Genomic DNA, 24,834 nt, shown 5'->3' with positions numbered 1-24,834 from the left:
TGTTGTGTTTTTAGTAATTCTCTGTTTTCCCTTTTAATTGTCTCTTGATGTTTGATCAGAGACCTTTATTATAAAATATATACAAAATAGCTTAGGGTATATTTATACTGCAATGTAAATCCAAAGTTTGAACTCAGACTCAGACCTAACCCTCCTTCCATTTACACACAAATCTCGATAACCCAGAGTTCAGACCAAGAACCAGGATTCAAGTTCTATTGCTTTGCAATGTATATTCAGCTTCACTGGACAAGCACTGTCAAAGTCTGACAATAGTATCCCACAATCCCATGAGCTAACTTTCTTTGTCCTCTGGACAATCAAGCCCTGCTACACTGCCCTGTTACCAAAAGACTACAGTGGCCAACTTTTGGGAAGATGGTAGAAAGTCTTAGATATGCATGGTTGGACTCAGGTGCACATAATGCAGTATAGATGCTCAAGACCCAGGGGTCAATAGTTCCCAAACTGGGGCAACAAATGTATGTAGATGCTCAAACCCTAGGTCAGGTGTGGCCAATCCGCGGCTCGTAAGCTGCATGCGGCTCTTCCCCCCGTCAGTGCAGCTTGCGAAGTTGCCCATGAAGCCGCCTCCACCTCCTGGTTCCCCTGTGCTCAGTGGGGCAGGGGAGCTGTCCAGATCCAAAATGGCAAATCCAAAATGGTGGCTGCCAACAGGTGCCTGCTGAGGCCAAAAAGCCTTCTTAAAAGGCCAATCATTTTTTGTTTTATTTTTGCTCTACCATTTTTTTGCCCTGGCTCTTCACGCTGGATCCAGCTGGATCTTGGCTCTTTGTCTGGAACGGTTTGGCCACCCGTGCCCTAGGTTCAAAAGCCCAGGGACCATTCACTTGAGTTCCACTAATCCTAGGTTTACATTACAGTACTGATGTGCCCTCAGAAAACAGTCCTTTTTGACAAACAAGAGTGGTTGGCTGCTTAGCCGGTTGTCATCTGATACATGTTCTGAATCTCAATTTCTACTGATATATCTGATGGAAAAATCTTTAACAATGATGATGATACTTCGATTGAGTCTGATTTCACTTGTATAAGTTTTATAGTGTAGTAACTTCAACTGACTTTAAGTTACTTCAAATTTAGCAATAGACACAGAAGTAGAATCAGACATACAGTTTGCAATAATCATAAAATCCTTTACCTTCAAAAGAAAAATTATATTTATCTATTATCTTCTTAGCTCACATATTTATTCTCCATAAAAAGGGATTTACTAGTTACAGCTACTTTCCAGTTCCAGTGTAGATCATAAATCACTAACAAAAACAATGAGGAGTCCTATGGCACCTGAGGCCTGGTCTACACTAAGCCAGTCAAGTCAGCTTAATTTACACTGTTCAACTATGCAAAATGGATAGCTGAATTCACCTTACCTTAAGCCGAGCCGCCTCCTCATCTACACTGTGGGAGGCAGATGGGAGCCTATGCTCCTTACAGCTTCCCTTACTCCTCACAGAATGAGCAGTACAGAACACCATCAGGGATTGCCATCAGAGTACGATTTGGGGGTCTACACTAAATCCACTAAATTGAATGCTAGATGATTGACCTCCAGAGGGTTGATCTTTTCTGTAGTGTAGACATGCCCTTAGAGACTAAGATTTATTAGTGCATAAGCTTTAGCGGGTAAAGTGTGTTTTACCCACCAAAGCTTAGGCCCTAATAAATCTGTTTGTCTTTAAAGTGCCACAGGATTTCTCATTGTTTTTGCTGATAAAGACTAACACAGCTACCCCACTGAGTCTTCTCTCTACTACTTTTTCCACTAATGACCAAAATGCAAACTTTCCACATTTTAACTACATCTGGCTCAATTACAATTTGCTTACAAAGTAAAAAGAATTTTAGACCAATCCAGATGTTCCCCTGGTTTTTTTCCTCTTCATTCTTTCTTCTTTTTTTTATATTTCTACATAAATAGAAATCAATGGATCTGGCTGCTCTTTCCACAGCATGTGTTTTGTTTAGATCCAGTAATTCTCCTGACAAATAAAGCAATGACATTGAAAGCATTACATTCCATCAGCTATTTCCTCATACTGAAATAGATTCCAAAGGCCAAGTCATTGTATGTATCCGGACATATGAGGGCCTGATCCTTCAGGGATTAACTACTGAGTTAGTAGTGCTTGCTACCATAAGTAGCCACATTGATTTAATGCACACTTGTAAAATTAAATGGAAATGGCAAAGCAACCACTAGAATGAAACGCTTTGTGGTGGTAAGTGTGTATAGAATACAGCTTACACTGAGAATATGCACACCTGGTTAGAAAGAGGTCTGATTTCAAACCAAGACAAGTTTTCTGCATTTTGAGCCATTGTTTGTAGTCTAGTCTCATCTGTACTTAGGGAAACCCAACTTGTAGGCAGTAGGAAACATCTGTGCTGAGCTAAAGATGCTGTGCTAAAGTCAGTGTAATTAATTACATTAGAAAGAAGAAAAATAAAGCCTCCTCCAAGACAGCCAACAATACGGCCTATTGTACTACACGCCAATCACTGCAGCTTCTAAATTTGGTTCTGAATATCAGAGTTGTGTTCTTGACACTCCTCCTACATGTGTTCAGGGTCTGAAGATTTTCCAGTAGCACAATTTTTTATTTGTTTTTAAATTCTTGGGATGTTTTGCAGATCTTCATCTATTTTTGCAAATGTGGTTTGAGCAGATAATTCTGGGGGTAACTATATCTCTAGTCTGTCCAGTAACTTCAAGTGCTTACTCCATTATAATTTCTTTACAAGAATTTGTTTTTCATCACTATTCTTAACAGAAATTAAACAGAAGACTACTGCTTAGCTTTCTCTAGTCTCGGCATATAGTTTTTATGTCTGATTTTTTGGATGCTTTGTCTATGTTATTTGCCAGCTTCTGAACAACTTCTTTTTATCTTAATACAATACACATTTCAGTTTGCCTCCTACTGCTTTTAAAATGTTGCCCCAAATCACGTTTTTTTGGAATGTTAGATGTTCAACTCATCTATTTCTTCAATGTCATTATCTCTTCTGATTCATTTGCCCTTAAAGAGATTTCTGAATCCCTGCTGTTTCACATGATCTAGTAGGTTTTCTTTCTTTGTGAAAAATCTTATTGCTTAAAAGTATGTCCTAGCTGCCAAAGGAAATGTTTCACAGACATCTGCTTTGTCAACTTAAATCAAATGACTGCTCTATAGACACTAAGAAACTGTTCATTGTTGGTTTTAATAAGGCATACTTGTTGCAGAGTATAATATCAAAGAAAAAGTATAAATACTTTGATAATATGATGTAGTCACAACGCTAATTGATAGCTCTTAAGAGTAACTGCTATACGTTTTGTGTCAATTAATTTTTAATTTCTTACATAAATGTCTAATCCATGTCAATGTTTTTATCATAATAAATGTTTACATAGAGAGGACTAGACTATATTGTCTTTCCATAAGCCTGATTCAAAATCAACAAAGTTAACAGCATGATTGCTATTGTCTTCAGTGGGATTTGCCTCATACCTGTATGCATTTGTAACTCACTTTATAGGATATATTCAAAAATAGGGACAGAATCTATATAGCATTTGTATGCATATGATTAGGGACTGTATATAAATTAGGTAAAATATGGCAGGGGTCTTTAAATTTACACATTTGTTTCAGTGTTACAAAGTGTGACAAGAGGCAGGGGAAGCTCGAAAAATTATCAAAAAAATGTTTTATGGAATTTACTAGCAGCCCCTTACAGATAGAGCTGGAAGCAGTTTCTCTTATGGTTGCTGGATTTTTAGTTTGCTTTTTGAAAAACTAGTACATTACACATAATACTGTATTAAAATAAAATTTCTATATCTTCAAAGTCACGGTGTCAAAAGTTAGGAAATTCTAGATTTAAGGATGTCCCACTTCAGGCTCCCAAGTGTATGTGTATAGTTATAGACTTTAATCACCTGATCCCCACCTGTCTCATTTAGTGCACAGGATGGTGTGGTGATACTTATATATGTGCTCCACAGTTCACACCATGAACAATATTTTAATTTAAAAAGTCATACTTACTCTGTCTCCTTTTAATCCTGGTGTCCCACATTCTCCTCTTCCACCCTATAAAAATTATTTTTTGGTTAATTAAAATGCATTAATGTTATGGTGATACAAGAGTTTTGGTGTTTCTGAAGATTTGTAAGCATTGTCACTATATCAAGTTCTGCTCTACTTAGCATATGTAAGTTTATTTCCTATAACATTGTTATCTACATGGTTAGGGAATATTATATTCAATGCCACACTACCCAGTCTTGAAGTCTTTATTCAGGCAAACCTCTAACTGGATGGTTCTATTTATCTAAGTTGTTGTACCATGCTCATTAGTATGGTATATGTGAGTTTTGTCTGGGTAATGTCTGCAAGATTGGGTTCACACAATGAAGTAAATTAGGTGGACAAATAACTCCAAGCAAATATGTCATAAAACTGATCGTAATAAATAAGTCTAGTTTTCATGTTTCCCAGAAATCAAATTCCATAAAATTAGGAGTAACTTTGGGAGTGAAGAAAAGCATTTGTGTCTTGAGCATATATCCATGAATGAAAATACTTTATTAGTATGAAGGCACAGAGAAGCATTTTCACTGTTATTGCATTAATAATCCTTGTGGAATGACCAGTTTGCAAGCCAAATTTGGGACATACACGCAGGGTAGCTCTGTTTCTATTTTTGGCTGTCTATGATGAGTGATGATAGACATGTTAGTTTGGACTCTCATATTTTTCAGTCACTTTGATCTGCATTATATTGAAATCTTAGTGACAATTTTCACTAACAATCCTAATTGTTATTTTGAAGCAAACTTCCATAATATTTGGTCAATGTTTTTATTCAGCTACTAAGATTACCTCCTGTGTCTATATTTAATTTTCTAAATATATTACCTCAATTTACCTCCTGTATCCATAGAAATATATTTAATTTTCTTTCTTCTTAACATCCCACCCAATCCTAATCCTTCCCCCTCCCCAGAATTTACTGTGTCCGAAATATTGTCTCCTCCCCAACTTTTTTTTTAAATACTGTAAATAAAGTTTCTCAACCATATACTGAGCAAAAGCAGAAAGGGGCTGGGAGTCTCTCCTGCCTATAGGGAAGCAGACTGACACAAGGCAGCTGTCACAACTGCCAATCACAGAGGCAGGCACTCACAACCGCAACCAAAGGGAACACAAGGCCTGCTGTAGGGGGAGAGTGCTTAGAGAAGGAAGAGAGGTAGAAAGGCCTGAGACAATGAAGTGTTAATATCCCTGCACCAAGCTACCTCCAGAACCCCAGCCCAAAGTGACTGAAGCAGCCCACGAGGCCTAATGAGAGAGCGTCCAGGAGCCAAGAACTGCACTGACCATGGGCTAGCCACAGAAAGCCAGTCAAAGGGTAGTAGAGACCCCCTGAAAGATCACATCAACAACCAGTGATGGCTCCAACTCCAAACAGTCATGATTAACTGTACTACCATGAATACTTCTACTGATTTCAGTGGTACTGCTCATGGTAGTAACATTAATATACGTATATGTGTTTGTAGGTTCAGGGCTTAACAAAGAACTTTCTGCTGAATCTCCCATGAGGATTTTCATTGAATGATAATCTGGCCTTAGGCTCACCTCATTTTTTTTAAAGATCTTACCTTTTCTCCCTTGTTGCCAGGAGCCCCCTATTTAAAAATATAGATTAAAAAATTATCTGAAGATATAGAACATAATTACATTACTAACAGGAAAAATGTAGTTAGGTGTTATATTCAATAATCTTATCAAGTATAACGAAGCTTAAATATGGTTGTAAAAAGTTGTCATCTTCTGTAGACTTAAGTTATAGCATTTTCCACATGCACCCTTCCATTCCCCAAAACAGTAGATAGAACTATGCCAGTTTACATCAGGTAATGAACTGGCCCTAGCTTTCTAAATTGTAATAATCTGAAGAATAGATCTTAATAAGGAAATGCTAAGTCATTTACATACCACTTGACCTTTTTCTCCACTTTCTCCTTTTTCAGAATCACCCTGTCAAGAACAATGGAACCCAATCAAAATATGCATCACTGTTTTACCTGATTAGAACCAAGATATACTGAATGAAAATTAACACCATTTTTAACATAAAGGGCTCCAACTTCTCTTCTACAATGAAGCTTAGACGGTGCAAACCTGAGAACGCAGACACTAAAGCATACTTCTTAGATGCTTGGGATCTGAGGCCTCCGCCCTGTTAACTGCCTAATAAACAGGCACTTGTGGCTACACAAAATCTCACTGAGTTTAATATGGTTCCACAAAGATGCAGGAGTGCAGAGAAGAGCTTGAAGAACTGGAGTCTTGATTTGTTCTACAAGATAAGGATTTGGATTAAAAAAACCTCTCTAGTCTGGCACTCTCTGGTCTGGCATGATTTTAGTTAACCTGATGTCCACTTATCATAGGTATGGACAAGTTTCCAGTGGTCCCATAGTGTATGTCTACACTAGCTCGTTAGTTTGAGCTAGGTAGGGTAATGAGGGCAAGCGGAGTTGCAAATGAATCCCGGGATTTAAATATCCCTGGCTTCATTTGCATGTTCCCGGGCACCACCATTTTTAAATCCCCCTTAGTCCAAACTCTGTGCCTGTGGCTACACGCGGCATGGAGTAGGTAGTTCGAATTAAAGATCCATACTCGTGGAATGAGGAGTAACAGTAGTTCAAATTAGGATCTTTAATTCGAACTACCTACTCCATGCCGTGTATAGCCGCGGACACAGAGTTTGGACTAAGGGGGATTTAAAAATGGCGGTGCCCAGGAACATACAAATGAAGCCCGGGATATTAAAATCCCGGGCTTCATTTGCAACTCCGCTTGCCCTCATTACCCCACCTAGCTCGAACTAACGACCTAGTGTAGACATACCCATAAAGTTTGTTTATAGCCACCAGTCCTGGCTCTCAGTGTTCTGTGCTCGTATTTAGCTCTAATTTACCCCTAAATATCTTCTAAGTGCCCAGTAAACAGTGGCACTGTTGGTAATGCTGCTAGACAACATTGACCTCCTGTGGTTCAGCAAATTCTCTGATTTGGCACCGGTCATGTCCTGAGGGTGCCAGACTAGAGATGTTCAGCCTGTACTAACCTTGTATACATCTTTGTTAGATATCAACAGAATCCTTGGAGGGCAGAATTCCATGATTGAGGATTGATTTATGGCACATTGTACTGTATCTTTTTTATTTTATTTTTTTTTTTTGCTTTCTTCATTTGCATAGTTTGAAGAAAACAAGAAGAAATTGGCATTCATGTTAAAGAGAAAACTGTCAATTTACCTTGTCTCCTTTTCGTCCTTGATCACCTTTATCCCCTCTACCACCATGTCCTCCCTTAAACAAATCAGGAAAATATCATGAACATCTTAATGAGATATTATTAGTTTCTTTAACACTGTACCAGGAAGGCAGGCAACAATGACAATAGGAAAGGTTTAGACAAAAGTTCTACTGTGAAGCAGGGAGAGAAAGAGGAGAAGGAGCTGGGACTGACATAAGATTGTTTTAATTAATCTGATAAAGTTCCTTATCAGTATCCAAAGACATGACTTTATCAGTGGGGTTGCTATGTTAGTCCAACAAGGAATCCTATGGCACTTAAGGCTAACAGATTTACTTGGGCGTAAGCTTTGGTGGGCAACGGTATCTGACAACCCATGAAAACTTATGCCCAAATAAAATCTGTTAGTCTTTAAAGGTGTCACAAGACACATCACTGACTGTAGCTGAGATTTTTGACCCTGCCTAGTTTAAATATGTTTTCCATCTTCAACATTAGCAAAACGGAATCCTAGGAAACCTAATGAACTAAGGTGCAACAGAAAACAGAAAACTTCCTTGCTGTTATTTTTCAGACATTTCAGTCATTTTTTCCCTAGCATTGACACACAAAGAATATGAATTGTTTTATATAGAGGCCTCTGTCCATAATATGTTGTGTAGAACGTATTAATGCCAAATTCTGCAGCCCTAAGGCCAAAAGTTCTTCCCACCACCTTCCTGGTCTGTGTGAGAAGAAAGGTGTAGCTTGGGCAAAGGGCTGTGCGGTAAAAGGAAGTAGAGGTCCTGGGATTCTTGTTATATACTGTACTGTGATCTAATAGTTTTGAACAAAATAATTTAAATTCTGATTAGAGACCAAAAAAAAAAAAATCCATGGAGGTTCACTTCTTGACCTGCAGTAGTATTGGATGGTAGGCCAGCAGCCATATTCTGATTCCACCAGGGACCAGCCTAATCTAGGGGGCAAGGTGTGGTGTAGCTAATGGGATGGTTTAGTTTAAAAACTAAGTAAAAACTGGGATCACTTTTCATAAATTGGAGATGAAACCCTGGTGTCCTAGACAACATTTTTCTCTTGTTCCTTATAAGCAAACAGTCTCTAATGTTCCAGCCCTGAACCCCAGATATTGCTAGACATATGCATTACCAATATCCAAGTAATTAGTTTAGAAGGCATGTTTGATCAGCTAAGAAACTAAAACCAACTTCTATTGGAGTCTATTAATTAGAATTGCTCCAGGTCTAGAATTGATTTTATAATCTAGAATTGCCCTAGATTACTAGATTTTCTTCTGTTCTATAAAGTACATAAAATGCTAACTATATCTAAATGTTTTGTCATCTGACTGACAGGGAATCTGACTAAGATTAGCCAGAAGAATTATAATGTTAGGCTGTGACTTTACAGGCAATCACTCAGCATTTGACATTAAGATTTTCATCTGAAAAACCAACAGCATCTGTTAGGCATGAAGAAAATACCACTGAAAGATGGAATAAAAGACAGATTTTGCCTGTGGAGCAAAAATCAGGTCTGACTTTTGATTCAAAGTGCCCCAAAGTCTACAGGCTCAGACGCAGACTTTTGATTTGGACCCATTTCTATGTCAAACCTTTGCAATGCCCTCGAAGTTGGAGGAGACAAGCTGTCTGGGTATGTAACTTGGGGTATGTCTACACTACCCCGCTAGTTCGAACTAGCGGGGTAATGTATGCATACCGCACTTGCTAATGAAGCCCGGGATTTGAATTTCCCGGGCTTCATTAGCATAAGCGGGGAGCCGCCATTTTTAAATCCCCGCTGCTTCGAACCCCGTGTAGCGCGGCTACACGGGGCTCGAACTAGGTAGTTCGGACTAGGGTCCTATTCCGAACTACCGTTACTCCTCGTGAAACGAGGTGTACCGGTAGTTCGGAATAGGCACCTTAGTCCGAACTACCTAGTTCGAGCCCCGTGTAGCCGCGCTACACGGGGTTCGAAGCAGCGGGGATTTAAAAATGGCGGCTCCCCGCTTATGCTAATGAAGCCCGGGAAATTCAAATCCCGGGCTTCATTAGCAAGTGCGGTATGCATACATTACCCCGCTAGTTCGAACTAGCGGGGTAGTGTAGACATACCCATAGAGGTCCTATCAACCTTCCATCACATCAAGAGTTTCTTGATTTGTTCTTCAAAATCAGGGACCAGTTTAGCCAAGCTAGTTTATTAGACCAGAATTAGGATTTCCTACTTCTAGTTTTGACATGTATGGGTCCTATATTGTTTTTGAACAAAACTACAACATTTTTTGCTTAGATGTTTCATTATAATATATGAAATCCATAATTTCAGAAACCATAGAAACAAAATAACTATAAAAGTGCACTATAACTATTTTAAAAGACAGTACTAGCAAGAATCTATAATGTTTAGCCTTGGCTTTTGATAGGAAGCTTAAGAAATATTAATTCTTATAAACATATATATACTTACAGGAGGGCCAGGTGGTCCTGGGTCTCCCTTTTCACAGTTACAGGATTTTTGCTCACACTGAAGAGTTAATAGATATATTAATTAAGAAATATTTTTGAAAAATAGTCAAATTTAGCATGTCAAATTTTAAAGCACTTTTAAATCTATATTTTTGTCTAGGAAATGAGCTAGATGAAACACTACAGTGAACCAATCGGAAAAGAAATGGTCTTATAAAATATGCCTTTCTGTAACAAACCAGAAACCATTTTTACATTACACAACCTCCATTAAAATAATCCTTTAAACCTGCTCCATCTCAGTATTTGTTTTGCACACACTGTATTATAAATATTTTGAAAAATGTTTCTCTTAATAGATAAATATGTTATACATTATAAACATTTCAGGTAGTGGACACATAGCATGCAGCAGCATAAAATCTTACCCACTTGGCAGGAATCTCATTTTTAAGCCAAGCAGGCTGCTACATTTTAATGAGAAAAGCAAGTATCTTCTACTCTTTTAAAAGAAAAATTTCTGAAGTTGTAAAGCTTGAACATCTCTCACTAAGGATCAGTGTTTGGAAATTTATGCTGAGAAGGGCTGGAAGGAGCGGATGAGAGTTAATACAATAAAGTCACCATAAACCTATACAAATAACAGAGCCAGATTTTGTCAGACTTGTTTACATTGAATATTATCTTTCTCATCAAGTATTCCCATTCTCCTAATGATTCAATTCAAAGAATATTACTCAGTGTAAGTAAAGGCAGAAAAAACGGACCCAAAAATGAATGTCAATAGCCATCTGATTTCTAACACTCTGGTTTTTAAGAAAATTCTTCTGTTCTATGAGGAAATAAAAACATAGCACTACTACATTTGTATTAGGATATCACTAGTGAATGTGTGATTGTCGATGTGCTGATTACAATGTGTTACACTGATAGTAGTCGAAAGTTTGTAAAAACTTACCCGCTTATTAAATAAGGTAACCTGGAAAGGAAAAAGGAAAAGAAAAAAGATATTCTCTTGTAAAATATAGCAGTTTCTTAATTTAGGCAAATTGTTTCCTATAAAATATACTGTTTCCAAGTATAATTCCAAGAACGATTAATTAAGAGAATGATTTCAACCTTTAAGTATGCAATTTGTGCACTGGTGAACACGTGGGCTGTGTCTACACTGGCATGAATTTCCGGAACTGCTTAAAACAGAATAGTATTCCGTTTTCAGTTTTTCCGGAAAAGGAGCATCTACATTGGCAGGCTGCTTTTCTGGAAAAGCCCCTTTTCTGAAAAAGCATCTGTGGCCAATGTAGACGCGCTTTTCCGGAAAAGAGCCCCGATCGCCATTTTCGCGATCGGGGCTTTTTTCAGGAAAAGACTACTGGGCTGTCTACACTGGCCCTTTTCCGGAACAGTGTTCCGGAATAAGGACTTATGTCTGAGCGGGAGCAGAATAGTTTATCCGGAATAGTGGCTGATTTTTTACAGTAGAGCATCGTTGCTTTTCCGGAAATTCAAGGGCCAGTGTAGACAGCTCGCAGCTTATTCCAGAAAAGCGGCTGATTTTCCGGAATAAGTGGCCCAGTGTAGACACAGCCTTATAGAATAGGCCTACTCATGCCACATTCTTAGAAAGATACATGTAGCATCGTAGAAACATAACCTGCCACCTTCACAAATCCCCAAAGCAGATGAATTACCATCATTTTGCTGTTTAGCTTCCTTTAGGATATATCTCATACTGCATCTGGGAGGATGCTTCACAGCAAATATACATACACATACACATGCTAGCTCTGCTTAAGGTAATGCACTATGCCGGCCCCCAAAACTCTGTTTTCTAGTGGCCTATCACAGAGCTCATATTTCTCTGTTTAAATACAGGCAGTCCCCGGGTTACGTACAAGATAGGGACTGTAGGTTTGTTCTTAAGTTGAATCTGTATGTAAGTCGGAACTGGCGTCCAGATTCAGACACTGCTGAAACTGACCGCCAGTTCTGACTTACATACAGAATCAACTTAAGAACCCCAGGCATCCCCAAGTCAGCTGCTGCTGAAACTGATCAGCAGCTGATTCCAGGAAGCCCGGGGCAGAGCAACTCTGCCTCGGGCTTCCTGTAGTCAGCGCTGGTCAGTTTCAGCAGAAACTGACTTGGGGACGCCTGGGGCAGAGCAGCTGGGGTGCTACTGGACCAACCCAGCAGCACCCCATCTGCTCTGCCCCAGACGTCCTGATTCAGCCGCTGCTGAAACTGACCAGCAGCGGCTGAATCAGGACCTGGGGCAGAGCAGCTGGGGTGCTGCCGGGTTGGTCCAGTAGTGCCCACGGGCGCTGCAGGACCAATCGGCAGCGCCCCAGCTGCTCTGCCCCAGAGTCCAAAACAAAAGCCTGGTCTGCTGGGGGGGGGGGAGCACACTAGCTGCGCCCCCCCCCCCCAGCAGACCAGGGACACGGGGAGCAGAGCCGCAGCGGCAGCGGGGTGCCGCGCCTCTGAGGCTTTGCTCTGGCAAAGCCTCAGAGGCAGGGACCCCGCCACGGCTGCGGCTTCAGTCTGGGTGCCTGTGGTCTGCTGGGGACCGTCCCCAGCAGACCACAGGCACCCGGACTGGAGCGGCAGCAGCGGCGGTTCCCCGCGCCTCTGAGGCTTTGCTCTGGCAAAGCCTCAGAGGCGCGGGACCCCCCCGCGGCTGCGGCTTCAGTCCGGGTCTCAAGGGGCAGCAGCAGCGGTTCCCGCGCTTCTGAGGCTTTGCTCTGGCAAAGCCTCAGAAGCGCGGGAACCCGCCCGGTGCCCCTGGTCTGCTGGAGACGGTCTCCAGCAGACCAGGGGCACCGGAGCAGCTTACGAACGGGGCTTTCTCGCCCCGACTTCCGGGGCGAGAAAGCTCCGTTCGTAAGTGCGGATCCGACATAAGTCGGATCCGCGTAAGTCGGGGACTGCCTGTATCCTGAAATCACGATGCTCATACTATCCACCTCTAGAGGGAGTTACTCACAACAGAATGTGGGGAAGAGCTGTGGAACTTTCAGCTGCATATACGAGTGCAGTGTTTCTTAAACTCTTTGAGACCACGGAACACCAAACAATAATATTTTTTTCTGTGGAATACCTTTGAAAATTTTCTTCAAAAAAATATTGTTGTCAGACAAAAAAAGACAAAAACAAAGAAGTAACAAAAACAAAGAAGAGGTCTCAGCACACCTGCGAGTTGTTCACAGAACACCAGTGTTCCACGGAACATAGTTTAAGAAACACTGTACTAGTACCTAGGAATATGAATTAAAAATGTGTGTAATGTAGCACCAGTCATGAAGAAAACACCAATAGGCCACTAATGCTAGTATGTAACATCTAATCAGAAAGTGGCAATAGATTTTTGTGATCTATATACAGGTTGTACCTCCAAAAACTGGAACTCTCTGGTCTGGCAACATCCCTCGTCCAGCAGGACCAGAGATGCTCCTGGGCCAGAGAGCCCTGTAGCCCAAGGGCAGGAGTGACAGCCAGGCTGGGGCAACAGAGTCGGCAGCCCGGCTGTGGTCAGCGTGGGACTGGGGCTGAAGCCCCATAGCAGCCTTAGGCAGCCCATAGCAGTCTGGGGCCACGCTGGAGTTCCCCAGCATCACAGGTCGGCATGGGCCAGAGTTTCTTGGTAATCCCCAGAAGCACTGGGACAGGGCACTGCAGCAATCCCTGGGGATATAGGGGTGGAGTTGAGACCCACAGCAGCCTGGGGCCAGAGACCCACAACAGCCTGCTAGAGCGCAGGGCCTGGCTGGAGCCCCACAGAAACCCCCGGAGCCCAAGTCTGAGGCCCCGCAGCCTCTCCCGGATGCTTGGGGCTGGATCCTGGCAACAGGAGCTGGAGCTTGTGCTGCCCAGCAGCAGCTGCAGCAATCAGTCCAGCCAGGTTCAACTAGGGTAGAGAGGGAGAATCAGGGTGTTTGTTGGGGCAGACTGTCAGCAGCAGGCAGTGGGGCTTTTGCCTGGTGGCAGGAGACCATCCCTGGTCTGGCAAATTCTCTCTTTTGGGATTGGTAAGGTCCCTACAGTGCTGGATAAGGGAGGTCCAACCTGCACAACATAATCCCCTGAAAACTAGGAGGCACACTGGAATTATGAATGACTATCCCTCATATTATATTGAGGGATGGCACAAAATTCTGCTTTGCCTAAGATGTTGTTTCACTGAAGGCTGGGCCTGTGAATTGAAATGGATTCATACTGCCTCTAATTTTTTTTCCCTTAGATGAACCATTCCACCTATTTCTGCATCATTGCTTAATATTCAAAAATTAACATGAGACTGCTCCTAGAAAAATCAGCTTAATTATTTTTCAAACATATTTTTAAATTAGTTTTTTATTTGCTATTTTGAACTTTTCAGGTACACTCATATAATGCCTTCAAACTTTTCTCTGAAACCAGAAGGGCTAACAACTTAAGAAAAAAGAGACTGCCTTATTAGCAAATTAATATGTGTATATATAATCATATACAACAATTTCTGCCACTGGTAAAAGGGAAGAGAAATGTAACCGTTCACAGTTACTTACCAATTGTTCTTTTATTTTCTCTGAGAGATTAGGATCATTTAGGATAAGAACAGGTTCATTGGGAGGATTTCCAGATATCAAATGCAGATTTGATTTACTGGCCTTTTTACTAGACAGCCCAATGGTAATGAATGATATTCCAAAATCTCTAGCTGTTGTAGATATCCCCTGGACATCAGGACTTTTTGGATGGTCAATACCATCGGTCATCAACAAAGCCACTTTTACACTTCCCTTGCGACCTTCAGTTTTAAACAGATGAGTGGCATTGGAAATTGCATAATAGGAATAGGTGCCATGCCCAATATAGTTCATGTTCTTGACTTCCTGCTTAAAGTTATTCAGGTCTTTCCAGGCTACAAAGGGATGATCAATTTTGACTGTACTGCTGAACTGCATGACTGCCAGTTTGACATCATACTTCCGGAATTTAGCAGGTTTCATTACGAAAACTTTGTCACTTAAATTCTCAACAAAATCTTTCTGCTTATCGAACAGCACATGTTTTGCACTTTCAGAACTGTCCAAGATAAAGACTATGTCAATGAAGCACACAGGATCTGTAACAGAACAAGAAAGTTACAATAATAATTCTATCTTAAGGACATATAGGGTATGTCTAGACTACATGGCTCTGTTTACAGAGCCATGTAGATGAGGTTTCTAGACATAGGGAAATGAAGAGGTGATTTAAATAATCGCCGCTTCATTTACATCAAAATGGCTGCCGCGCTGTGCCGATCAGCTGTTTGGTGGCACAGTGCGGTAGTCTGGACGCGCCACAGTCGACAAGGGAAGCCCTTGTCAACCGCGCCATTATGCCTTGTGGAATGAGTTTTACCGGGGCGGTTGACAAGGGCTTCCCTTGTCGACCGCGGCGCGTCCAGACTACCGCACTGTGCCACCAAACAGCTGATCGGCAGCCATTTTGATGTAAATGAAGTGGCGATTATTTAAATCGCCGCTTCATTTCCCTATGTCTAGAAACCTCATCTACATGGCTCCGTCGATGGATCCATGTAGTCTAGACATACATAGAGAGCCCTGCAAATCTGCAGCTATCTGCTTTATATCCACGGCTCTCCGCATCTGCAGATGTGGATGCACATATCTCTAGTTCATTTTTGTGGATACAGATGAGGATACAAAATTTTGTATCGGCACAGAGCTCTAGGTATGTCCCTGCATCCAAGATTTTAAATTAAGGAAGCCACTGCAACATTCTCAAACCATCCTCATCCTTCCTTTAGGAGGTAAAGACAGTACAATACAGACGTGAAATGTGCTGCCATATAGCTCATGACTGATTATCAAACACAAAAGAAACCAAAACAAAAAACAACCAACCAACCAAATGCAGTCCTACACATGTATAATTTTTCATTTCCTTGAAAACTATCCTGAAAACTTTTATGAAACATTTTATACTTCCTATTGAAATTTCTTTTTTAAAAAGGTTTACCCTGAAAATCATCTTTTCCTGCAAGAAGAATTGGCTTTTGTCCCTTCTTTCTGTTTTGTCCATAGACTACATGATCTGTTGCAACAGCCAAAAGTAAAATACAAAAGGCAAAATGTTTTTTCCACATAGTGATGGTGATCCAAACTCAAATGACTTTGGACTCCTATTAATAGAAAACAAAAAATGTATTAATTTTTCAGCAATAAATTAAAATTAATAGACACAGACAGCATATGTAGAACAAAAATTTCTATTAAGCACCTTTCAGCTTCTAAGTACAGTATCTCAGAAAGATTTACTGGGGAAGAAGTTAAAACAAAAAACTGGCAGTTCTGTAGCCAAGTAGGAAAACTTGTCTCTGCACTATTGGTTTTACCTCACATACCCTTCTTGGATATTATAATCCGTTTTACTGAGAGAAAAAATAAAAGTTGGATGGGACAAACAAAACGTTCCCAGTCTTTGTAAAAATATTCAGTGCTATCTATAACTTTCATTTGGACATCCAACTGAGATGATCAGACCTCCATTAATAAATAATTATCATCCTATTTAAATTACAATAAAAACAGAGAACATTGACTATTTGTTTGCTTCTGCACATATACAAGTCCACTTGCTTAACAATACACAGAAACATGATTTTCGTGTCTGTAAATTGCACTTTTACACAAAGATATAAATCAAAGATTTTAAAAGTCCAAACCATATAATTCTCTCTTTTAACAAAGCAATAGTTTACCTGAGAAATTCTACAACTTAATATTTTATCACTTCCTTCTAAAAGAATGGATGCAATGCCGTTTATAAATAAAACCACTATGGGTTTGTATCTATGCTATATAATGGTAAACTGAAAAACTGAAAACTGAATACATCATTAAAAATTTCCTTCAGTCAGTGTGTTAACTAAGTTCTACAGTGCACTGCTAGGTATGAAACGTGAATTACAAAAAAGTTTACAATTTAGAGAAATTCATTTTATTAATTAACTCTAAAGATTGTTAGCGCATGCACATTGCACAATAAAAGTCCTTGTTAAATATCATTCATGAATTCCATTCAGTATCTACATTTTTAAATCATAAGATAAAAGGGAAAACACACAAAATAAAATAATAATAGAATTACTACAATTATAATAATTACTAAACTTTAAAATCAGTTTTACTCAATTTCTGTTCAAGTCTCAAATGATTTTATTTCAGTGTGATAAAAGTGTTCTATACTATTTATCACTTACCTTATAAATCATGCAAACAGCAAGTAGAGGATTAAAAATCTGTAAATAAATGTGACTGAAAAATGCATATCTGTTTAAGAAAATAATGTAATTTGTAAATTGTCTGTCCAGTTGTAAATAAGGGTTATCTTGCATCTGGATCCTTAATGGTCCTTTCTTCATGTTTTGTTTGTCAAAACTGAATCCAGAGTGGCCAGGCATTGAGCCAAGGTTACAGATCTGGATGGGAGTAGTTTAAAGGGACAGTGTCTTAAGAACTTGTTAATGTCTTTCAAGTTATATGCAAGGTTGTTTTCCATAATTGAAGTTTTAAATAGAAATATAATGATGTAATAATAACGATCAGTTATCTGCATCTATATCAATGCTTTTTTCTACAATGCCACTCTCTTCTTCTCCTTTGAGATAATGTATGGAAAAGCACCTGTTGTTGGTGCTGGAATAGAGCCCCAGACAATACAGATTTATTTTCCATCATGCTTTGCATGCAAATTGTATCCAATGTTACATTACAGAGGAAAATTAGACAATTGGTGTTAAATAAAACAGCAGAGGAAGAGAGAAATTATAGATGCATAGCTTTTACATTCAGAAGGCATCATTCTGATCAGTAGCATGACCTGCTATGTGTTTCTATTATCTGCATATTTTATCAGCAGTGATTTTATAGTTTCTTCTAGAATCAAGGATTGGTGGTAGCTAACAATTGATTATTAGGAAAACCGCATGCTCCAATCAATAAAGAGAGGAACCAGGATTCTGAGATCTGTTTTCAACTCTGCCTCTCATTCATAGTGTGACCTCAGTAGAGCTGTCAGAATTTTAATATTGTAAAGAAAATGTTTTGTTTTCCAGAAAGCTTTTAACTTTAAACAAGCCCAATGTTTTTAAAAATAATTTAGCAATTTTGCATGCCTCACATTTTGGCTGTCCTATTTGTGATACCTACAGCTTGAGACAGTGACTTTGCAGCTGTGGGTGTTTAGGGCCTCTGAAAATCATGTAAACATGGACTGATTCTCTGAGGTACTAAGCATCTGCAATTTCTATTGATTTCAAGCATTTTGTTCCTGTACACAATAAAAAAGATTGAAAGATTTGGCCCTATCACAGAATGACTGGCCCTTTAAGAAGGAGCAACTCCCAGGCACTTCTGCTTGTCAGTTGCCTTCTTGCTGCATTTAAGAGAACAAACATGGCCCACATAAATGGGGAGGAAGTAACTCAATGGAGGGCCAGTGAGGAAAATAGCAGGTAAGAACAGTCTGGGAGAGACAAGGACCGTGCAGTGTAGAAAGCTCTGCAGCTGTGACAAGGATTTGATAAGAGAGCGCAGAGAAACTAGCCTGCTGTCCTTCCAGAGCCAAACAGACAGTGCCAGGACATTGAAGAGGGCTGAGTCATTGGACTATGTTTGGGATAGAAGAGTCATGAAACTGGTCACCCCTCAGGTGGATGGCTGAGAGAGTATGGCCCTGGAACAAGGTCAGAAGGGAACTGAGAACAGAGTGCTGGTGAATTCACTGGTGGGTAACCTGGAAATGATGTCCCTGAAAAGGGGGGCGGGAATGGAAAAATCTCTGTACCTTTATGTTACAATATGGAATTTGGGAGAATGGGTTTACCATGAAGCTATGTCTGCACAACAAGGTTTTTGCGTAAAAACATCTGTTTTTGTGCAAAAACTGGGGTAGTCTCCACACCTCAAGCACGTTTTTGTGGAAAAAAACCCCAAAACAGTACAATGACAGGACAGAGGGCTTTTGCCAGTAGAGTTATTCCTCTCCCCATGAGGAATTACTCCTTTACGCTCTACAGCTCTTGTGCAAAAAGGCATGTGTGGATGGTCCGCGGAGGTTTCTTGCACAAAAAGAACCTATCTGAAAAAGCACAAGTGCTCTGATTACCATTCTGTTAATGGCAATCGGAGCTTTCTTGTGCAAGAGCATCCATACAGTGTGGACACTCTCGTGCAAAAGTACATTGCTTTTGCAATGCACTTTTGAGGTGTAGATGTGATTTTGCACAAGAAGTTTTTGCAGAAGAGCTCTTCCACAAAAAGCTTCTTTCCCAAAAACTCTTCAGTGTAGATAAAGCCTGAGTCTTCTATGGGCTACTGTCAGAGCACAGTCAGTTTGCCCAGGATTTGGACTTTGAATTGGGCAGTCTGAGAGACTCTCCTTTTATAGCTGGATTGAGGGGAAACTGAGGTAGATGCTCCTGTTGTGCCATAGCCTGAGGCAGAAGGATGCCCCAGTAGAGCCTGCCACATGACATACCTACTATATCTAAAATAATGGTCAAATAAAGAATTTGTGTATATTCAAATCTACTGAGTTTCAGATATGCACACAGCTCTGGAACAACTTCAGAAGGAGCAATCTATGGGTACTGATGGTAAAAATCTGGGCCATTGTTAATTCATTTGCAGGATATTGTAAAATGCTGTGGAGTTGAGTATGGATATGGATTCACTCAAGATTGTTCCTGCTTCTTAGTTTCCTAGGGCTACATCTACATTCCATCCCTCTTGCACAAAAGCCTATGCAAATGAAGCGTGGATTAGCATATTGCCGTACTTCATTTACATAATTAATTTGGGGCCATTTTTGTGCAAGAGGCTTTTGCGCAAAAAGGAGCAGTCTATACAGCTCCTTTTTGCGCAAAATCCTCATCTTGCGCAAGAGCCATTCTTCCTCATTTTTTCAGGAAGAACAGCTATTGCACAAAAGCCTCTTGCGCAAAAACGGCCCCAATTAATTATGCAAATGAAGCATGGCAATATGCTAATCTGCGCTTCATTTGCATAGGCTTTTGCACAGGAGGGATGCAATGTAGACGTAGCCTTGGAGAAAGACATCTGAAAAGGACAAAAAGATAAAGAAAAGAGTAAATACAAAAAATTCTACATAGAATTTTCCTATCTTTTTTGGTCGTCGAGACTTCTGGTTTTATTTGAGTAAGTCTGAATGAATACTGTGCTTATGTAAAAAATACATGCAATATATCTGCAGCACGAAAGAGACTGCATGAACACTTACAAAAAATTGTAATGTCCTTCTAGTGATGGTAATTGACCTGGAATACACATAACTACATTGTGTAACAACATTAAAACAAAAAACTTCCCAAAGGATGCTGAGATAAAATAAGCTTGATGCCTTTCCTAACAATACCCTGCTTCAATTTTCAGGCCTATGAAGCTACTAGAGTGCTACATCACATAGTACTGTACTCAACTGGTTACCAGAAACATCCTAGTCACATGACCAAAAAATTCCTACAATTCCATTATTAAGACTGGTTATTCGCCACAGCAAAAATGCACTACTGTTATGGCGAAAAAAAGATAAAATAATAATTTTAGATAAAAAGATAGAAATTATGGTAAATTTAAATTAAGTTGCTTCTCATGCAAAACTATACACGTTTTACTGCATAAAAAAAAGTGTAAAATGTTTAAAATATTTCACTGATAGTAGTTATTTAAACCTTGGCTCAATACCCTGAGCATATACAGAATAAACTGTAAAATAATCAGAAAAACCTTGCTCAGTGGCAGGCTGACCAAGTTGAGACATTGAGAACCCCTGAGGTGCTTTTTTTTCCTGAAAAGCTCTAAAACTCCCATGTTTGGTAATAAAAGTGGTGGGTGTGATGAACATACAGCCTTATCTCCTATGGCAAAAGTGTTACATTGTGCTTGAAAGAAAGAAAAATACTGTAAGCGGAGAGGAGAGATAATCAATCCTTTTATTAGAATAACACCATTTCTAGACACAACAAGTGGTCCTGTGGCACCTTAGAAACTAACCAAAATATAGAGAATCATGAGCTTCATAGGCAAAACTCACTGCATCAGATGAATTGGAGTGGAAATATCGGAAACTAAGATAAACATATATAACAGCAGAGAAGTACCTATTAATTATAGGCCCCTTGTTCATGAGGCTAATTGAATGGGTTGGATGTGTCCCAAAAATAGCTTTTGATGTGGAAATGCAGATGTTATTGGCAGGAAAAATTGGCTTTGTAATGTGCTAACCAGTTAATGTCTTTGTTAGGCCCAGGGTAATGATGTCAAATCATTAGATAAATTTCAATTCTGCAACATCACTATGTAATCCATTAGTGAAAGTATTTAATAGAAAAATAGCTACTTTTATATCCATGAAAACTTATGTATGGGACACATCAAGTCCACTTAATTAGCCTCATTAATATAAGTCCTACAATTGACAGGTACTTCTGCTGTAATATATCTCTTGGTTGTTGTTATTTCCACTCCAATTCATCTGATAAAATGGGGTTTGGTTATGAAAGCTCATAAATCTATATATTTTGGTTAGTTTCTAAGGGTCTGCACAGCAGGGCTAAAGTTGAATTAAGCTATGCAACTTAAGCTACGTCAATTGCATGGTTTAAAGCGAATTAGCTTAATTCGGCTTTTGGCACTGTCTACACAGCAGGAAATCGAAGGAAGAACACTCTTCCTTCAACTTCCCTTACTTATAAAATGAGGGTTACAGGAGTCAGCATAAGAAGTCCTCTAGCTTGGCATTAGTTCAGAATAATGACTTGCTGTGCAGACGCGCTCTTTGTTATTTCAGAATAACATCTGTATGATGTGTAGACGTGCCCTAACATGCTACAGGACCAATTGTTTTTAAAGTTACAAATATTATTCTTCAGTAGGAAAAACAGTTCAAAGAAAATATATACATTACTTGTGCTTTTCCAGTCAAATATAGCATTCATAGTAGTATCAGGGATGAAAACTTGTTCATCTTGGCCTCTGAGGGTAGAACAAGAAGCAATGGGCTTAAACTGCAGCAAGGGAGGTTTAGGTTGGACATTAGGAAAAAGTTCCTAACTCTTAGGGTAGTAAAACACTAGAATAAATTGCCCAGGGAGGTTGTGGAATCTCCATCTCTGGAGATATTTAAGAGTAGGTTAGATAAATGTCTATCAGGGATGGTCTAGACAGTATTTGGTCCTGCCATGACGGCAGGGGACTGGACTTGATGACCTCTCGAGGTCCCTTCCAGTCCTAGTATTCTATGATTCTATGACTTCTTGAGGTCTCTTTCAACCCTAATCTTTTATGATTCTTCCTCACTTTCCCCTTTATGATTCTTTTTAAGAGGACTGTATAGCAATTGGATTAGATGGGGACCCCTCCCAAACATGTTTAACTTTTTCTTCCAGTGTGTAATCAATAATCAAGGGGCAGGCTAAGCTGAAACCTTTGCATAGATGAAGTTCAGTTCATGAATGTTTAATACAAACTTTGATGTGGGATATTTTGGGGGAATTATGTATGTTATTAATCTTATGATCAAAGCATATGCATATGTTATTTGGTATGAATTGTGTAGTAGTGTTTGCTTTTACTTTCTTATATCATTAGTAAATGTTTTTTATGACCTCTACTTACTTAGAGGAAGAGGATTTTTTTCCCCAGAGCTAGCTTTAAAAAAAGCTTTAAAAATTTATACTTAAAGTAAGGGTAAAACCAATAAATATTGAGTGCCTAACTCCCTTTTGTGACTTTCAAAATCTTCCCCTTATTCTCGTGAGGCAAAAGCAATGCATCAACATTGAAAGCCAGGGACTAGAGTTAAGTCCAGGTTCAATATAGTTAATGTCTTCATTAGTGATCTGGAAAAAAAAGAATCAATGGCATTTCCAAATGTAAGGATTTGCAAATACTAGTCGTAATGATAAAGTAATATGAAAGGACCTAGAGAGATAGGGGGAATAATCCAAAATACAGATATTTAGGGTATGTCTAGACTACATTGTTTTTTCAAAAAAACTGCCATTTTTTCGAAAAAAATTCACCTGCATCCACATTGCAATTGCATTCTTTCAAAATTAAATTGAAAGAACGCAGGGGGGGTTTCAACACTGGTAAACCTCAAATTATGAGGAAGAATGCCTTTTTCAAAAGAGCTCTTTTGAAAAAAGTTGTGTGTGGACACAGAACAGGAACATTTTTCGAAAGAAGAGGCAGTCAAAAAAAGCACAGGTGCTCTGGTGAACATTCTGTGAATAGCAATCAGGGCTTTCTTTCGAGAGAGTGTCCATGCAGTCTGGACGCTCTCTTTCGAAAAAGCAGATTGCTTTTTTGATCCAGTTTTGAGGTGTGGATGCTCTCTTTTGAAAGAAGCTTGCAGTCTAGACATACCCTAAGCAAAAACCTCAAAACCAATTTCGCTAAAAGATATCAACCATTATGAGCAAAAGTGAACCACATGAATTACCCATGAATCTGTGTTATGTTTCCAGGTCCAAATAAGCCAACCATACGTTTTTAATTAAATACTAAGGCTGTCAAGTGATTAAAAAAATAATCGTGATTAATCACGCGATTAATCACACTGTAAAACAATAATAAGAATACTTTATCTCATTCTTTATAGTTTGTTTTTTACTCTTTCCTTCTACTGTTTCTCTTCTAAAGAGTGTTTATATTATGTATAAATGTAAGGTTAAGTAATTATTAGTTGTAAGTTGAGCCTTAATTGTTTCAATATTATGTTATAGATCCATTAATACTACATAGTAATACTAATAGAGATCAGCATCCAACCTGGTAGTGTAGACATAGCCTAACTTTAAAAACAGCAAGTAGTCATGTAGCATCTCTCTCTCTCTCTCTCTCTCTCTAAATATATATATATATATATATATGCCTCTAGTCCCTACTATATATTTATATAGTATTGTGAGACTTTGTGGATACGCAGCCCCCACCCTCTGGTCTGAGCCCCCCTCTCCCTTCCAACTCTCTACCATGACTTCTGCATCCCCACCCACTGGTCTGAATCACTCCCATCCCGTGCCCTGAATCCTGCACTTTCTGCTCCATGTCCTGAGCCCCTCCTCAACCCCCAACCCTGACTTCTGCACCACCCAGACTTCCAGCTGCCTGCGCTGAAGGACCCAAGCAATGCTGGTAAATTGTCGTGTGTGTGTGTGTGTGTGTGTGTGTGTGTGTGTGTGTGTGTGTGTGTGTCAATTGTTAAGGATGACAGCTTTACAGCTCAGTACTTTATTTTCTTCACCCACTCAGTCTCATGTGAGTGAGTTTACAAGCTGGCTTCATTATTATTAATTCTGTTTATTAAGCTATTAATTGTAGCAAGCACATTTGCAATAGCTCCCTGCATCACATCAAATGTCCTGTTTAGCTTATCTATTTAGGGCTTCCTGCATGCTCAGATTGTAAGTATCTGTCATCCACCTGACCAGTGGGTTATACCTCTACAAGATGCAGCTTCTCCTGCATCAAATGCATAATGCAACCTCTTTGTAAGAAAAATTATTCTCTACGTTTATTTCCATTTACTTCTGACATTATTTGTTTCCTTGTCTTTAATAATCTATGTTTGTTTAAATATATTTTTTAATTACATTTTTGCAGATATAGGTGATGTGATAACATACAGATGGCTTATAGTTCTCCCCAAATCCCTCTTCCCTCACAACCTTCTTTCTGCTCCAGTTAGCTCACACCTGGATTAGATATATGTAACATATTGACCTCGATTCTCTCCCATTACATTTCTAACTTCTAATAAGGAAGAGTGCGCTTACATTGCACCTGTGGCTCGAAATAAGCTAGGGTATGTCTACACTACAAAGTTAGTTCGAACTAACGGACGTTAGTTCGAACTAACTTTAATAGGCGCTACACTAGCGCTCCGCTAGTTCGAATTTAATTTAAACCTCATTTCACGAGGACTAACCCCTAGTT

At 39.5% G+C, this 24,834-nt stretch overlaps 1 protein-coding gene across 1 annotated transcript in view; it reads right to left on the bottom strand.

The window, feature by feature from the left end:
* Positions 1–17,229, bottom strand: part of COL28A1 (collagen type XXVIII alpha 1 chain) — a 129,296-nt gene extending 112,067 nt beyond the window's left edge. Inside the window, exons 1-9 of the mRNA XM_006114506.4 lie at positions 17,073–17,229; positions 15,830–15,992; positions 14,368–14,927; positions 10,779–10,799; positions 9,822–9,878; positions 7,346–7,399; positions 6,015–6,056; positions 5,678–5,704; positions 4,059–4,103 (exon numbers count right to left, since the gene is read on the bottom strand). Coding sequence (XP_006114568.2) covers positions 4,059–4,103; positions 5,678–5,704; positions 6,015–6,056; positions 7,346–7,399; positions 9,822–9,878; positions 10,779–10,799; positions 14,368–14,927; positions 15,830–15,956 — 933 coding nt within the window. The 5' untranslated portion in view covers positions 15,957–15,992; positions 17,073–17,229. The remainder of the gene's footprint in view (positions 1–4,058; positions 4,104–5,677; positions 5,705–6,014; positions 6,057–7,345; positions 7,400–9,821; positions 9,879–10,778; positions 10,800–14,367; positions 14,928–15,829; positions 15,993–17,072) is intronic.
* Positions 17,230–24,834: the final 7,605 nt, after the last annotated feature.

This window comes from Pelodiscus sinensis, chromosome 2 (assembly GCF_049634645.1).
Source record: "Pelodiscus sinensis isolate JC-2024 chromosome 2, ASM4963464v1, whole genome shotgun sequence".
Taxonomy (NCBI): domain Eukaryota; kingdom Metazoa; phylum Chordata; order Testudines; family Trionychidae; genus Pelodiscus; species Pelodiscus sinensis.
Note: the sequence above shows the minus strand (reverse complement) of the source record. Positions and strands in the feature narration are given on the sequence as shown.